Source organism: Melospiza georgiana, chromosome 16 (assembly GCF_028018845.1).
Source record: "Melospiza georgiana isolate bMelGeo1 chromosome 16, bMelGeo1.pri, whole genome shotgun sequence".
In the NCBI taxonomy this organism is placed as follows: Eukaryota; Metazoa; Chordata; class Aves; order Passeriformes; family Passerellidae; genus Melospiza; species Melospiza georgiana.
The window spans coordinates 2,788,853-2,804,456 of record NC_080445.1 but is presented as its reverse complement, the minus strand read 5'-3'; the positions used below and the strand labels follow the sequence as shown (position 1 = coordinate 2,804,456).

Below are 15,604 nucleotides of genomic sequence, written 5' to 3'. Positions count from 1 at the left end.
TGGGGCTTCTTTTTGGAAGGCTGACTCACCGCAGCACCTTCCCCCTCTGCCACTGCGGCTCCCTGACAAAAACTTTCCATTTTCCCATTGTTTTAATTGCCCTCATTTGAGAAAACTCCTCCGGAAAAAAAAACCTGGCTGTGGGTTGGAGAGACAGGGCAGCCCCAGCCGGGCATTGCCACAGCGATGGGATGGGATGGGATGGGATGATGGGGTGGGCACACCTTGGGGATGCAGTGGCAGCACCTGGGGCACGCAGGGGATGTGGCAGCGAGGTCGCAGCAGCCCCGAGCGTGGCACACGGGCGGCTCGGCACGGCTGAATGCGGCCCGACAGGTTTGTGCAGGAGCCCGTCCCGTTCCGCTGGATTTTTGGAGAGGCTGGAGCCAGCCCCAGCGTCCCGCGGGGAGCTGCGGGCTCCGAGCACGGCGCCAGGTCACGGCCCCAGCCCACGGGGCAGGCACGGCCCGCAGGGACGGCGCTGTGCCCTCTGCCAGCTCCCTGGAAATGGGGAAGGAACAGCCCCTTCCCTCCTGGAGGCTCCCTGCAGTCTGGGGGCCCGTGCCCCGATGAGGTGGAGAAGGGCTGGGGAGCAAGAGGACACGTGGAGGTGTCCATGGAGATGGAGAGGGGCTTTTGGATGGAAAAGGAAATGCTGGGCATCTGTGGGAGCTGTGGGATGGAGGTCCTCAGCAAGCAATGTTGGAATAATCCAGCACTGGGGATGGAAGCAGGGAGGGAGCAGAGCTGGTTGAGACGATCATCCACCCCTCTCCACGGAACAGAATTTCCACAGTCGTGTGCCAGGTGAACCCTGGACCCACAGCCAGGGCAGCAGGGTCTGTACAGTCCAGAGGGGAAAATCCTCCCTCCCTGGGCTAGGGTCATGCTGCTTTTGTAACATTGGGATCAAGGAAAAGGTGGGGAAATCCTCCAAAAATGGTGAGGTGTGGGGGTCTGGTGGGCACCCCCAGCCTGGGATCACCCTGGGCTCAGATGCACTGGGGTCACTGGTGCTCTGCTGTCCCATCCCAGTCCGTGGCACACGGTGTGCTGCGAGTGGCCCTGGCAGGAGGGACAGGGATGATTAAAGCTGCCTTTGATGAAGCAAAACTTAATAAACAAGCAGGCAATTGTGCTGGGCTCTATTTACTGGGGATGACAGCGCGGAGCCGGCGTGGCGAGGCCGCCCGGGCCAGGCCCACATCAAACACCAGGACAGCGCCAGGCGTGAGGGGACCACGCCATCACCTCCTCTCCGACGGGTTTTTCCTGGCCCCAAAAATCCAGGAAGATCCACGCGCCTGTTCCTCATAGCAGGGCCCCATCCCACACCCGTGGGGAGCCTGGGAAGAGCAGGAGATGCTCTGTGCCATGCTGAGGTTGGACTGGGGCAGGGTGTGCCAGTCTTGGGTGCATTTTGGAGGTGACACTTGGCACCTTTGCCCTGTCCTCCTGCCCCAGGTCAGCATTCCCAGCTCTCTCCTGATCCAGAGATGCTGCACAGGCTCTGAGGTCCCTTCCCTGGTGCTTCTGTGCAGAACACAGGGGCAGAGCTGGGAGGCCAAGCCTGTGGCCTCACACCAGGCCCTTATCAGCCGGTCAGGAATATTTACCTGCCGGTTTGCACCGGATAAAAATTCACTGGACAAACAGGAGCTCCCAGCTGGCCCCAGGGCGGTGGCACAGCAGGGACGTGGCTGAGCTGGACGTGCACCCCTGTCCCTGCTTCATCCCCGCTCTGTCCCCAGTGCCGCAGGAGTGTGAGGGACATTGTCCCCACCTAATCCGAGTGCCCGAGGGTTGGTGACCCCCGTGTGCCCTCGTGTGCCAGGGCTGGGGACAGGGCCATGGATTGTCACCCCGTGTCACCATGTGTCCCACGGCTGGGGGTGGGCTGTGTGGGGAGGTCACTGTGCTCTATGGGAGGCACAGGACAATGCTCCTACAGGGGGCTGAGCTGGGCTGGTCCGGGACAAACTGAGCGGAGCAATGCCCAGCTGAGCCGAGCCGTGCTGAAACAGGCTGAAGAGAGCTGAGCTGGGACAAGCAGAGCCAAACAAAGCGGTGCCAGGCTAACCCGAGCCGAGTTTATCTATGCCAGGCTGAGCCAAACCATGTTGAACTGACTCGGGCTGAAGGAAGTTGGACCGTACTGAGCAGAGCCGAGCTGAGCTAAGACACGCCCCCAAACTGTGCTGGGCTGAGCTGAGCCAGTCTGTGCAAGGCTGAGCCAAACCGAGCTGGGCCGATCCGATTCGAACCAAGCTGGGCCGAGCCGAGCCGAGCCGGGCCGAACGCAGCCGAACGCAGCCGAGCCGGGCCGAACGGAGTCGGGCCAAGCTGGGCCGAACGCAGCCGATAAGAGCCGAGCGGAGCCGATGGGGGCCGATCCTGACCCAGCTGTCAGCGCACCGCCCCTCCCTCTTTTCTCTTTTCCCATTGGCCAGCACGGCCATCCGTTAGGGGCGGAGGCGCGTTCCCATTGGCGGGCGGGCACGTCTGTCCGCGCCGCGGCTCCGCCCCCTTTTCCGCCTGGCTCCGCGGCGCTGGAAACTTTGCGGGCGGCGCAGTCGGGAGCGGCTCCCGCAGCGCCCGCACGCCCGGCCCCGGCCCTGCTCCTGCTCCGCACCGACCCCCGCGCCGCCCCTCACCGGCCCGCCCGGCCCGGTCCCGCACGGCGCGGGCAGCGCCGCCCCTCCGCGCTCCGCCGCCGCCGCCCGGCCATGCGCGCCCGCTGAGCCGCAGCAGAGGCGGCCGCCCCGCGCTGCGCTCCCTCCTTTGATTTTTCCTGCCGTGTTCCTCGGGGTTCTGTGTCGGTTTTTGCGTTCGCGTGACGCCCCCCGCGGGCGCGGGGCGGCGGCGATGGGCGCGGCGGCGGGCGGGCGCTCCGCGGGGCGCTGAGCGGGCGCGCAGCGGGCGCGGGCCGCGCCATGGCCGCCAAGGACAATCCCTGCAGGAAGTTCCAGGCCAACATCTTCAACAAGAGCAAGTGCCAGAACTGCTTCAAGCCCCGCGAGTCTCACCTGCTCAACGACGAGGATCTCAACCAGGTGGGATCTTACCCCAAAATCCAATGTTTTTCCCCCAAAATCTACCGCGGCGTCCCGCCCCTAGGACGCTCTGGGTCTCCGTGCGGTGTCCGCTGGCACCGTGGGTAGCCTGGCGTCCCACAGGTATCTTGGGAGCCCCCTGGGTAGGTAGGTTAGGGTCCCACGGGTGTCCCGATGGGTATTATAGGGTCCCATGGATGTTCTGGGGTCGCAAGGATAGAACGGGGTACCAGGTGTGCCTGCTGTTCCCACGGCTGGCACAGAATCCCTTGGGATCCCCAGGGGATCTGCCTGCTGGACGCTGATATTGTAGCGTCCTGTGGGTGCCTGTGGCTCTAGGTACCGTGGAATCAGGTCAGGGATGCTGTGGGGTCCCATGGATGGCACAGGGACCTACAGGTATCCCTATATTCTAAGGGATGTTGGGGAACTCCAAAGGTGCTCCCTGGTCCCATAGGGTATCTAGGAAGCCTATGAGTGTTTGCTGATCATACAGATAGCCCAGGGACCCATAGGTATCCATGAGTTCTGTGGGCTCTTCAGGAGCACTCTGGTCCCATAAAGTGTCCAGGAGTCCCATGGGGTGCCTGCTGCCCCCATGGGTGATGCGTGGTCCTGTGGGGTGTCTGCTGACCCCACGGATAGCACAGGGACCCACATGTGTTTGTGGATCCCATGGGGTGTCCAGGAGCCCCGTGGTTGCTCTCCGGTGCCATTAAGTATCCAGTGATTCCAGCGGGTGCCTGCTGGTCCCACGCATAGCTTGTGGGTCACTTGGGGTGCCTGCTGACCCCACAGACAGCACAGGGACTCTCAGGTATTTGCGAAGCCCATGGGCCGTCCAGGAGCTCTTTGGGTGCTCTCTGGTCTCACAGGGTGTCCAGAGATCCCATGGGATACCTGCTGACCCCACAGATTCCCAAGTGTCCCACGGAGCACCCACAGTGCCCACTGGTCCATGAGGCTATGGCTCACCCCAGTGCCACCTCCCCAAGGGACTTTACCCCCTGAGAACATCTGGGGTCCCGCACCAGCACTTGGGGTGATCGCGTCCCCTCCTGGGGTGCACGGCAGCAGGTGGGGGGTGTCCTGTGAGCTCCATCAGGTGATCCAGAAAGTCCTGGGAAAAACTCGGTTGGAAACAAAACGTCCCCTCCTGGACGTGCCGGACATGATTCCCCTGCCCTACACCCCCCTGCACTCTCGGGGACATGGCAAGGGGACCCCAGCCCCTTTCCAGAGAGGGTTCAGCGCTGGGGGGCTGCCAGGGCTGGGCCTTCCTCCTCTTCCTCCTCTTCCTCCCAGGCCTCACGCAGGCCCAAGGCCGGTGCTCCCATGGCAGGGGGTGTTGGGGGCATGGGGGGCGTTTTTGGGGTGCAGGGGCCCGTCCGTGGTGTTGGGGTGAGGGGAACAGGGCCGCCCTCCCTCCTCCCACACCTTTCTGGGCCAGGGCTGCCATCCCCGCTCCCGATCCTATTATGGCAATGAGATCAGACATATTGCAGCGCTCGCTGGGGGGGCGGCGGAGGGGAGGGGGGGGCATCGTGAAATCTGAGGGCTAATATGGAAAAAATGTAACTGGAAAAAAATGCCGTGGTGTGTGCGGGAAGGGGGCGGGCGGCGCGGAGCGTCGCGGCCGTGCCCAGACAAAGGAGCCGTCCCGGAGGGGGCTCGGGAAGAGCCCCCCGCTCCCGGCCGGCCCCTTCCCGCTGCCCGGGGATTGCGCTGCCGCCTGGTGCGCAAAGCTTATTTAGTTTTTGTTGGGGGGCTGAGAGCATCGCACGCAGCCCGCCGTGGTGCCTGCCTGCCCTGCCACGGCGGCCACCCACCTCTCTGGGGACGCGTTTCGGGCAGCCCCTCGCTGGCTTTGTTCCCGTCGGGGTGGTGGGTGGCCCTGGGGGGCTGCCCCGCGTCCGCTTCCCATGGGGTCGGGGTCAGCGCCGTGGCCGGATCCAGGCCGTGCGCGGGGGGCTCCGGTTGGGAAAACGGCGCAGTCCTGCTCGGCTTTCTCCCTTGCAGCTGGGGTGAAGTAATCCCGCTTCCCAGATAAGATGGTGGCTGTGGTGGTGTGTGATGCACGCACGCACCTCCCGCCCTGCCCGCAGCCCCCCGTGCCCAGCAGCCCCCCGAGCGCGGCCACCCCGGCGCTTCCCCGCCTCCCCTCCCGGTTTGTGCCCCGTTTCCCAGCCTGGCTGGATGTGGGGGTGTGCTTGCTCCGAAGCACACCCAGGAATAACGGTTCATTTAACAGCTCTGAATGTTTCTGCCTCTTTCACTCAAACATTTTGGGTTGGGAGGTCTCACTCTGCAGCCCACTCTGCTGGGCTCTGTGCCCAGCATGTCCTGCTCGCCCCATGGACAAGGGACAGTGTTGGTGATTACCTAGAGTCAGGCTAGAAAAGTCTTTTGGAGTCATCTGACCTTTGTACTTGGCTTGGAGGAAAGGTGAAGGTACTTCACACTTACGCACTCGTGTCCCTTTTGGATTTTTATTAGATAAAAATACCTGCGTGCGTGTCAGGAGCTGCCCCCGCTGCTTCCTGGGATGCTGCAGGGCGCTGGAGCCGCTCGGGGCAGAGACCCAGAGTGTGTTTGCAAAGAGTCACAAATATTTAGTGGTAGTAGTGGATTTCCGTCGTACTCGGGAACCGGCTTAGGAATGGGGCTGGGAGGGGGGAAATCCAGCCCCAAACATCAGGATTAATGAGCTGGAGCTCTCTAATAATAATCAGACTTAGCACTTCCAACTTCAAAGGGCTGTGCGGACGCTAAGTCCCTAATCCCGGGAGCGCTGCGTTCACGAGTTGTTTTTGTGCGTGGCTGTGCTGCCGGACGGGGCTCGGTGTGATTTGGGGCAGCTCCTTGTGGTCCCTCCACCTGTTGGGGACGTGACTGTCCCCTCCCAGGGCTGCAGGTGGGAGGTGATGTGCCCTTGCCCCCCACAGTGTGTGTTTGACCTTCTGGGGTGCCCACACAGCATGGGAAAAACTGGGTCAGTCAGCGCAGCTGTTCTCCCTTTGGGAAAATCTGTTGCTGTGGGGAGTGGGCTGTCAGATCCCTTGATCCTTTGTGGTGGCAGGATCTGGCTGCTGGCAGACGTGGTGCTGTTGGTGGCTGTGTCGTGGCTGTGCCACCCACCTGTTGCCAGCTCGTCTTACGCTGCTCCTTTCCCATCCAGGCAGAAATTCCCTTTTTGTGGGAATTTCCACTTTCCTGGCAAGACATGCCCATGCTGGCGCTGCACGGTCCCTCTGTAACCACCTGCAAATCTCATATGGAGCTCATCTTTCCAGAACCTGCCCTGGGAGAATGGATGGTTCCCAGGGTCCCCCTCCTGTCTCCAAGAGAAAGCCAGCCTGTCCAGTGGGACCCTTTCCCCAAGCAGCCTTTCCCCATGGGGTCTCTGCTCTCCACACTGGCTGTTCCAGGCCAATCCATGTTTGCACACACACATGCCCTTGGTCTGTGAGATGAAGCTCCCAACAACATGGGACAGGCTGGGAATTAACCTAAAAATTTTGCCTGGCCTGAATTGGAAGAAGAGCAGAGTGTAAAACAGTTGCTTTTAATTTTCTCCATGCATTTGCTCTCTCGGGGAGTGGGGACTGGCACAGATAGAGGAATTTGAGGATGTCTTTCCAGCTACCAGTGTCTTTTTTTTCCCTCTTTTTTTCTTTTTATTAGACACCATGGCATAGATGCCCAGAGGACCACCCAGTTAGAAAATAAAGCTCTCAGACTTTTCCCACTGCCTCTTCCTGTGACACCCCTGCCCAGTGACAGGGGATAGTTATTTCCATCCCTCCTCCATTGGACATTATCACTTTCCTACTGTTCTGGATGCTGAGCAGCTGGTGGCCAGCAGCCTTGAGGCTGCAGCGTGTCAGTGTTGGGTCACAGGCTTGGCTCTGCTCTGGGACATTGCATCCATAGGGCTGGGATGCCCTGTGCTGCTGCAGGGGTCTTGTCCTGGCTCCTTGCATTGTCCAAAGGGTGACAGGGTGAGGGATCATGTCCCGGCCACACTTTTCCCTCCAGCTCTGCTCCTTTTTGGGAGGAAAACCCCCCATTTTCCTGGAAAGCAGCCCCCGCGCTTGCATTCCCTGCTCCCCGCTGCTTGTATCATGCTGCAAAAATCCGCCTCTACTTGACTGGTTATTAGCACTGAACAGGGGGAGATTTCTCTGCAAATGTCAAATTTGCCTCTCTGGGTGGCTGTGGAGGTCAGGGACTTGGAGGGCACAGCCAAGGGGGCTTGGGGGGCAGGCTCATTCTGGCTCTGCCCTATGGGCAGTACCCATCCTCGGGCAGTGACGTGCAGGCAGGGAGGGCAGCGGGCACTCGGGAGCTGTGTTGGATGCTGGTGTTGATTTGGGGAGCACTTGAACCTCTGTCTGGCCCTGTGTTGGATGCTGGTGTTGTTTTGGGGAGCACTTGAACCTCTGTCTGGCCCAAGGGGAGGGACGTGGCGGCGCCTTTGGGTGCTGGAGAACCGTCCCCTTTGCTCACGCTCTCTTGCTGCTGGGTTTTTGCATGGCGCCGCACCTTATCTGCGCCGGCAGCCGACAGAGTGATAAATCCCCTCTCCAGCACTGTGGAGAGATGTTGCGGCTTCTCCCAGGCGCTGAGGCAGGCCAGTGGTGGGAAGTGGTTAGATATTCCTGCTGGCTGCCAGGCACACCGGCTTGGGGCTGCTCGAGAAGGAGCTGGAATTGCAAAGTCCATTCTGTCCCGCTTTGTTTTGTTGCTGTTTGACCAGTTCCCCGTGCGTGCCACAGCCGGGCTCAGCCAGCTCTTGCTCTGACTGCCCCAGGCGATGGCAGCGCTGGGACCAGGGGTGTTTGCAGAAAGGGGCCGGCTGTTTGCACGAAGGGTGAATCCAACCTTTCCTCTTCCCGTTCCTCTGGTCGGTCAGTCACTCCCACTGCCCACACGACAAACTGTCAGAGCAGCTCTGTCCTTTGGGATTTGTCAACACCTGGATCAGCGGTAGCGTTGTGCCAGGAGGGCTGTGCCATGCCCAGTGCCCACCAGCTGATCTGTGACAGTGGCATTTGGTGCTCCTTGTGCCCCAAGTCTGGTCTGTCCAGTCTGGTTTGGCCTTGTGCTGCATGTGGAAGATGTGTTGGTGGTGAAATCCTGGCCTGGGATTTGCAGCTCTGGCAGTGGCAAATGTGTTTTGGCAAAAGAACAGGATATGGATGGAGAGGGGACTCTCCCCATCATCCAGGGTGGCCTCCAGAAGCTGCCCAGGTCTCGTCCTGGAAAAAGCACTGTCTGGGCTGGACCCAGGGGCAGTGAGCAGCCACTTGGATGAGGAGCTGGGGGATGGGAGAGTGTTTTTGCTTCAGGAATGGCTGTGGATGCTCAGAGGCAGCGCTGCAGCCTCCGCGCTGGGGTTTGGCGTCACCAGGTGACAGACAGCAGAGGGGAAATGTTGTAGAGGCAGGAAAACAGGGATGTAAGCAGCTTAACTACTGAGGCTGGGCTTCATCCTGGCCCTGGGGATTGCTGCTGGAGCATGGATTTGCACAGCAGTGTTTGCAGAGCCTCCCCACAGCCGTGGTCACGGGTCTCTGGTGGGTCTCCATCTGCCATCCCCCTGGGAGCACACAGAATATCAAGTGATGCCTGTCTCAGTTCCTAGAAGCCATGCTGTGGGCAGGAACGCCTGCTTGGCTGTCGCATCCCATTCCCTCCCTGAACACCGTGTCACCTTCCCCATTCCTGCCGAGTGACGGCTGCTCCGACTCATCCATCAGCGATGTTCTCTTGGCTCCAAGGTGTGCAAAACTGAGAGCACAGCGGAGCTGGAACGGCCCAGATTTCCTATTTTGAGGTTGCAACCACAGTATTTGTGGTGACTTTCTCCTTGAACTGTGCCAGAAACGGGTCCTTGCCTCTGGAGAGCTCTGAGTGGATCAGGAGACAGCACACAGGCAATGATGACCTTACTGTCCCCCCTCTCTGGGTCTGGATGAGAGCTGTCACCCCATTGTGCTCCCCTGGGTGTGGGAAGCAGCAGGCGCTGCTGTCAGAGAGGCTCCTTTGGTGAGTATTGGGGCTGACCCACAAAGGTGATGGAACAAGTTCCACCTTGGATCCACCCCCAGCCTGGGTGGGTTGGGTACATCATTTTTTTTGTGGGGCTGCTGGAAGCCCTGGCATCACTCCCCTGGTGCACAGGGCTCCCTGCTCCCAGTGCTGGAGGCAGAGCCTAAAGCTCCGATGCAACAATCCATTTTTCTTCCCCTTCCCGCTCAGTTGCCAAGCCTGAACAAAACAAGCCCTGCCTCCACCCGAGACAGGCTGATTACGTCTGCCGGCAGCCTAAACAGATTATCCCTCCCGCCACGCGCTCCGGGCCAGGAGTCTCTCCCAGCAATGGATTCGGGCTTCCCTCAGAACGTGTGGGGTGGGTGGGCAGAGGCTGTGGGGGCCTCCCAGCCCACCCAGGTGCGCAGCACCCCAGCAGGGATGTGGCTGCTCTGCCGTGGGGTTGAGTCTGGAGCCTAGGAGGGGATGTGGGTATTGGTACAGCTCTCCTGTTGCGCCCTGTGCAATGAACTCCTGCAGCACTGTGAGGCTGACACAATGTGGCTCTGCTGGGTCCTGACTGCTTTGCATGGGGAGGGAAGAGCTGAAGGCACCATGAAAAACACAGGAGGTGTGAAAGCCTGTCCGACAGGCAGCTGGTTGGTGTCACAGCCCACCTCCAGCCCTGTGGCTTGGCACTCCATGGGCTGCCACGCTCCTGTGACCCATCCTGCCCTCTGGAAGCGGGTGCCCTGTGGCCCTGGGGGTGTGCAGGGGTTCCTGTATCAGCCTGGGCTCTGGGAAGTGATGAGTGGCTCTGCACGTCCTTCAAGCCCAGTTCCCCATCTGCTGGGATTGTTTTCCCAGTGCTGGTGGAGCTGGTTGGGGTGGTTTGTCCATGCCTGGGCAGCATCAGCACAGCAGCCTGACAGCTTTGTGTAAACCCAGCTGGGGCCGCTTCCTTCTCCGCTTCCTCCCACCCGCCGTGCTGCCGGCGCTGGGCTGGAGGCAGCGTCCTCCCCCTGGCTGCACTGTGGGCTGTGGGCTGTGGGATGGAAGCAGTGGCTGGAACTGCGACCTGAGAGGCAGCCGAGGTGCTGGTGTGCCCCACAGCCCCGCTCCGGTGTCGGATCAAAGGTGGGATCCGATACCTGGGCACTCCCAGAGGTGTGACAGGAAGCAGAGCGGTGACGTGGGGGTGTTTCTGCCTGAGTCATCCACCAGCAGTGCCAGGGATGGACGGGGCCCCGTGGGGCTGCAAAGCGGCCGCACCTCTCCCCTGATGGTGGGGTGAGCGTCACCCCAGCCCAGCCCCATCAGCAGCCGCTCTCCACTCTGCTCTCCCACAGCATTTTGTGGCTCACCCTCCGGCCAGGCACCTTCTGGATAAAAGCAAAGCCACCCACCCAGTGCCTGAGCACCCTGTGTGGCTGCTACCTGTGGAGAAACTACGTGAAGCTGCCCTTTGGATATCACTGAAGCTGCCAGGAGGCAGGCAGGGCCCTGTGTGGTCAAAGGCATCCTGGGAACCCTGGGGTTGTTTCTAACACCATCTCTAGGTGTGAAATTGGACAAATCTCCTTGGAAGAAGGAAATTTTGCTTGGAGGTCTTGCTCAGTGCTGGCTGTTGGATTTTCTTCCTCTTGAGGAGCTTTCCAGAGGAAGCCAAACCAGTGGAAAGGACGTGTGATTCCAGCTCCATCCTGGTGCTCCAGCACCCTCCAGGACCTGCCTTCCACACTGGGTTTATTTTAAACTTTGCTTCAGCTGGGCCATTCCAATGCAGGTGTGATGAGCTTATTTCAGACACTTCGTGTGCTAATTCATATCCCTTTCATTTAGGCTTGTATCTCTCTGGGCATTTGCTTGGTTTTAGCAGGAGCTTGTTTTGGTTTGGCTTTAAAAAGCGCTGCTGCGTGTTCATTTGTTGATGGGTGGAACCAGGCTGCCCACGCTGCCTGGCTCTAATTCATACCTTTCAGCTATTTTGGTTTCAATATCTGCAATTGGATGCTTCTGCCAAAATAAGTGTAGCCCACTGGTGGTTTTTTTATGATGCTGGTACAGAAATGACCGTGCTCTGTGTTAAGGGTGTATATTTCAGGTGCTCGGTGTTTATTTACAGACAGTTTGAGCTAAAATTGGAATGGCTGAAGGCAAATTAATGTCTGCTGGGGGGTGTGAGCCAGGCTGAGGTAGGGCAGGACTTCATGCCTGTAATACTGGGTTAAGGCTGCTTGCTGCTGGCCCTGGTGATGATTCCCCTGTTGGTTTCACAGTTATTTTGTCCCTGGTGTGTCACTGGGACCTGCCTGCTGCTTGTCACACAGGCTGGATGCTGTGGGGTGCTCAGAGTGGCTGTGGTGGCTGCAGTGCTGTGGCTTGTGTCAGGGAGAGTTGTTGCTCATGGGGCTTTGCTGAGTTGAGCGCTTAGTCTTGGCTGGGAGCTGTGCTGGGACACAGAGGGGAAAACTGGGGATGGAGGAGAGCTGAGCCCTGCCTGCATCTCGTCTGTCTGGAGCATCACCACGGTGCTGCCCTGGCGTTGTGGTGCCGAGCATCGGGGACATCATGTGCTATTGTCGCTGTTATCCTCTTGTTCCTGCATGGTGGAGGCCACTCCTGAGATCTTCCCAAGCCCCAGCTGCTCAGCACTCACCCCAAGTTCTCTCATGGCAATTTGGGAACCCCATTTCTTAGATCTTCCCAAGCCCCAGCTGCTCAGCACTCACCCCAAGTTCCCTCCTGGGAATTCGGGGACCCCATTTGTTGTCACAGTGACCCACCGAAGGGTCTCTGATGGTTCATCAGTAGTGATTTGCAATTCTGCTTTTTTCCCCTGTAAACCACAAGAGACATTTGGGGTGTCTGGCTCTTCCCAGGCCGCACGGGTGGCCGCGGCCACATCCCAGCACCAAGGGAACATCGGGATCCCCGCTCCCTGCGGAGCCCTCCCGTGGCGTGGGCACGATGCGTCACGGGCGGCTCTGGGTGGGGGCGCGGGGCGGGCGGGGTGTGCCGGGGGAGTGGCACAGCCTGGCTCACCTGCGGGGCGCTGCCAGCGTGGGCGGCCCCGAGTCAGGCACGGAGCTGGGCACGGAGCGGGGCTGAGCAGCTGCAGGTGGCATGGGGGCCACGGGCGAGCAGGGCACCGGCATCCAGGTGAGCTGGGCAGGGCTGACGGGGCACTCCGGGCCCTTTGCCAAACCCAGGGAGGGTGATGGTGCACGCAGGTGCCTTTCTGTGCCCCCGCTGGGGTCGTGGGAACGGGTGTAGGGGTGTCCCGGGCCCCCATGACTCCCTCAAATTGGATCCCAATCCCAGCGCTTTGTTTTCATTGGTTTAAATCTCATTTAAAGGGGAAAGGAAGGAAGGTCTTCTCAAATCATGTTTTCCCAGCTGCTGGGAGAGCAGCACCTCGAGCTGGTATGTCGTATTGTGGAGGGGATAAGAGATTTTGTTATTTCTTTTCACTTTATAAACAGTAAAAGGTCTCCTCCGGCGTGTTTCCAGTTTGCTTACTCAGTGCTTCATGCATTTGACAGTTTCTGGTGCATAGGCAGTTTCTTCTATTGTTTGCAGGGATTTTTCCAGAGGGGAAACTTTTTTTTAACATTACAAAACCACAGAAACTGGCAGGAGGAATCTAGGGGAGGTACTGAATTGGAAACAGTTTTAAACTTTAAGGAACGGAAAAGAATGAAAGCAACAAGATTAACTGAATCAGTTAGAGAAGAGCTGCGAGTGTGTGTCCTTGTGACTTTTTGGCTGGGCCAGGATGGACGTGCATGGATGTTCCATGGTGGAAAGCAGTGTTCCCAGGCCCAGGGTCTCCTGGAGCTGGCTCTGCTCTGGGTTTCCTCCCTCCTGCTCTGCCTTGGTATCTGTGGAGCCGCCTTGCTGGTGTGGCAATGTCTTGCCACTCTTGCAGCAGGATTTGGCCCCAGCCCTTGCCAGGTGTTGGCTCATCGTTTACAGCTTGACAAGGCAGCGGGAGCGGTGCCCGCGGGAGTTTGCGTGGGAGGACATGCCGGGTGCCCATCCCCATCCCACGCCGGCTGTGGCGTGGGTCATCTTCACCCTGGCCACTTCTGCATCCAAACCATCAGTGGAAAGAGCCTGGATATATTTTTTTTTCCACTGACATACGGCAGTGCTGCAAGGTTCTTTCCGAGTATTCTTTCCCTTTCTCTTCCCGGCTGGCTGAGTGAGCTGTTTTCCCTCCTCCTGGCTCTGACCTTCCTGTGTGCTCGCTGGGGGGAGCGGGCTGGCAGGGGCTGCCCTGCAGGGAAGCAGGAGTTGGATGTGCACAGCACGGGAAGCGGCTGGGAGCTGGAGAACTGCCAGCACCGGGTAGTTTTTCCTCTCTTAATTAACGAACGGAAAACATGGAGCTCTCCTTTGGAGTGTGTTTTTGCTTTGGAGTAGAGGCACGCTGCCGATGGCGACGGGAAGAGCCACGCTGGGGATGGGCTCTGCCGGAGCTTGGTGCTCCGGGCACGGTGCCATGCAGGAGCAGCTGTGTTTGGAGTTTGTGCCTGGGGTTTTGCCTCCTCCCGAGTCCTCGTCTCAGTCCCGTTGGCACACAGTGTGTGTCACACCACGGGTTGGCATCAGACACCACGTTCCCTGCACTGGGAAGGCTGAGCTTGCCTGCGTGCAGGAGGCTGAGCTCACACAGCTGCCTTCGTGCTGGGGCTGCTGCAGCTTGCCATGGTCCCTGACCATTGATTCCCTGTGGTGCTGATCCGTGTCGAGCCGTTTTCTGCTGTGAGTGACTGTTCCTCTGCTGTTTCTTTGCAGGCCAAACCCATTTATGGTGGCTGGCTGCTGCTGGCCCCGGAAGGAACGGACTTTGATAACCCCGTGCATCGCTCCCGGGTAAGTGAAGCTGAGAGATCCCCTCCCCGTGACGCTGGTAGGGGTGGCAGGAGGAGCACCCAGGGCTGTCCCCGCCCATGGGGGTGGCTGTGACCCTGGGAGTGTGCTGAAGGCACCTCCATGCTCCCATTCTCTTGTGCAAATCAGGAAGCTGGGAGATGTTTCTGGCAGCAAGGTTTGAATGCCTTCTCTGGGATGTAGGGTCTCCTTGTGCTGGGCAGCAGCCTGGGGCACTGCAGGTGCGGGTCAGGCTCAGTCTGTGCAGTTTCATTGCTTGTTGCTTTTGCTTTTTGATGTTTTGATGCTGCTCTGCTTTGCCTGACACGTGCCATGCTGCCAGGAAGGCGCTCAGGCCAGTGGGGTGTGGGCTGTGTGACTCTGAGCTGTGCTGTGACCATCAGAAAAGCTCCTGGTTTTCCTTTGAGGCTTGGAAACAGCTACTTTATTATTCTGCAGCTCGTCATGAGCATGCCCAGAGCTTTAGAGGGAGGCTGCATCCCATCCCCTAGTGTGGATATGCCAATGTCAGGCAGGTTCTGCAGCAAGGAAGGGGCTGAGTGGAGGTTCCCATTTGCTTTAATCCTGCAGAGCACTGAAGCCAAGTGCTGGCAGCAGTGACCTGCAGACAGAGCAGGACACACTCAGCTCCTTCCCAAAGGGGTTTTCTCATGCCTGGCAGAAACAGCAGCATCCTGAGGAGGTTGGAGCATCCCCCACTTTCCTGTCCTGGGGGGTGTGAGGCTCAGAAGGATGTGGCCAGGCTGGGCTCCTTTCACTGCTGGCTTTTGACGAGGACTTCCAGCCTGTCCCCAGGCTTGTCTTGCAGGGAGCTGGCTGCTGAGGCTGCCAGGATGGGGCTGTCTTGTGCGTGGGAGGGATGGCAATGGTCCGTGAACCCTCTGTCACGCAGCCAAAATGTTCTGGGAGCTGTTTGTAATAAAAAAAATGCTCCTGAATGAGCAAGAATTGGGTTCTGAGTTCAGCCTGGGGTATATGGGTTATTATTTGGAGTCTCAGCTTGTCATAGGCTTGCTGGCCTGACATAAAGGGGACATGGGACCCAGGTCTCCCCAGAACCCAGGCTACCTGCTAAGCTGGGGCTTGTGGAGGTCCACAAGGTCCTCCCTGGTTCTGCTTGTCCCTGAGCACTCTGGACTTTGCCCGAAGGGCTGAGAAAAGTGAGATAAGAATTGCTGCACTGGGGCTATGAATCCAGGACTTTTTTATTTCAGCCTGCTCAACCAGTTTTTGCTCTTGGCTGAAAACAACCTGGCACACATGAAAAAAAAAAAAGGCAGTTTTCCAGCCAGATCAGTTCTCCAATCTGATTTGCTGTGCAGCTGCAGAGGCAGCAGTGCCAGCGTGGTGCCAGGATTGCCTGGGCAGAACCATGCCAGGAGTGCGGCCACCATCCAAACTGAGCTCATGTGCTGCTGGGGGACATCTGACATGACACCCTGTCAGCCCCCAGCACTGGATGCTGGAATGGATGAAGCTGAGGGCTCAGAGCATTTAGTTTGGGGATCCTTCTGGTGTCCCCAGTACTCGTGGCATGAACCTGAGTCATGAGAGGTTTAGTTTGGATATTAGGAAAAGGTTCTTCCCCCAGAGGGTGGTCAGGCTCTGAACAGGCT

The 15,604-nt window shown here is 59.1% G+C and overlaps 1 protein-coding gene across 9 annotated transcripts in view; it reads left to right on the top strand.

Annotated features, from left to right (window-relative positions):
- The first annotated feature begins 2,889 nt into the window (after positions 1-2,889).
- Positions 2,890-15,604, top strand: part of MPRIP (myosin phosphatase Rho interacting protein) — a 72,518-nt gene continuing 59,803 nt past the window's right edge. For all 9 annotated transcript variants that reach the window (XM_058035758.1, XM_058035757.1, XM_058035755.1 and 6 more), the window contains exons 1-2: positions 2,890-3,053; positions 13,893-13,970. In XM_058035758.1, coding sequence (XP_057891741.1) covers positions 2,934-3,053; positions 13,893-13,970 — 198 coding nt within the window. In that variant the 5' untranslated portion in view covers positions 2,890-2,933. The remainder of the gene's footprint in view (positions 3,054-13,892; positions 13,971-15,604) is intronic.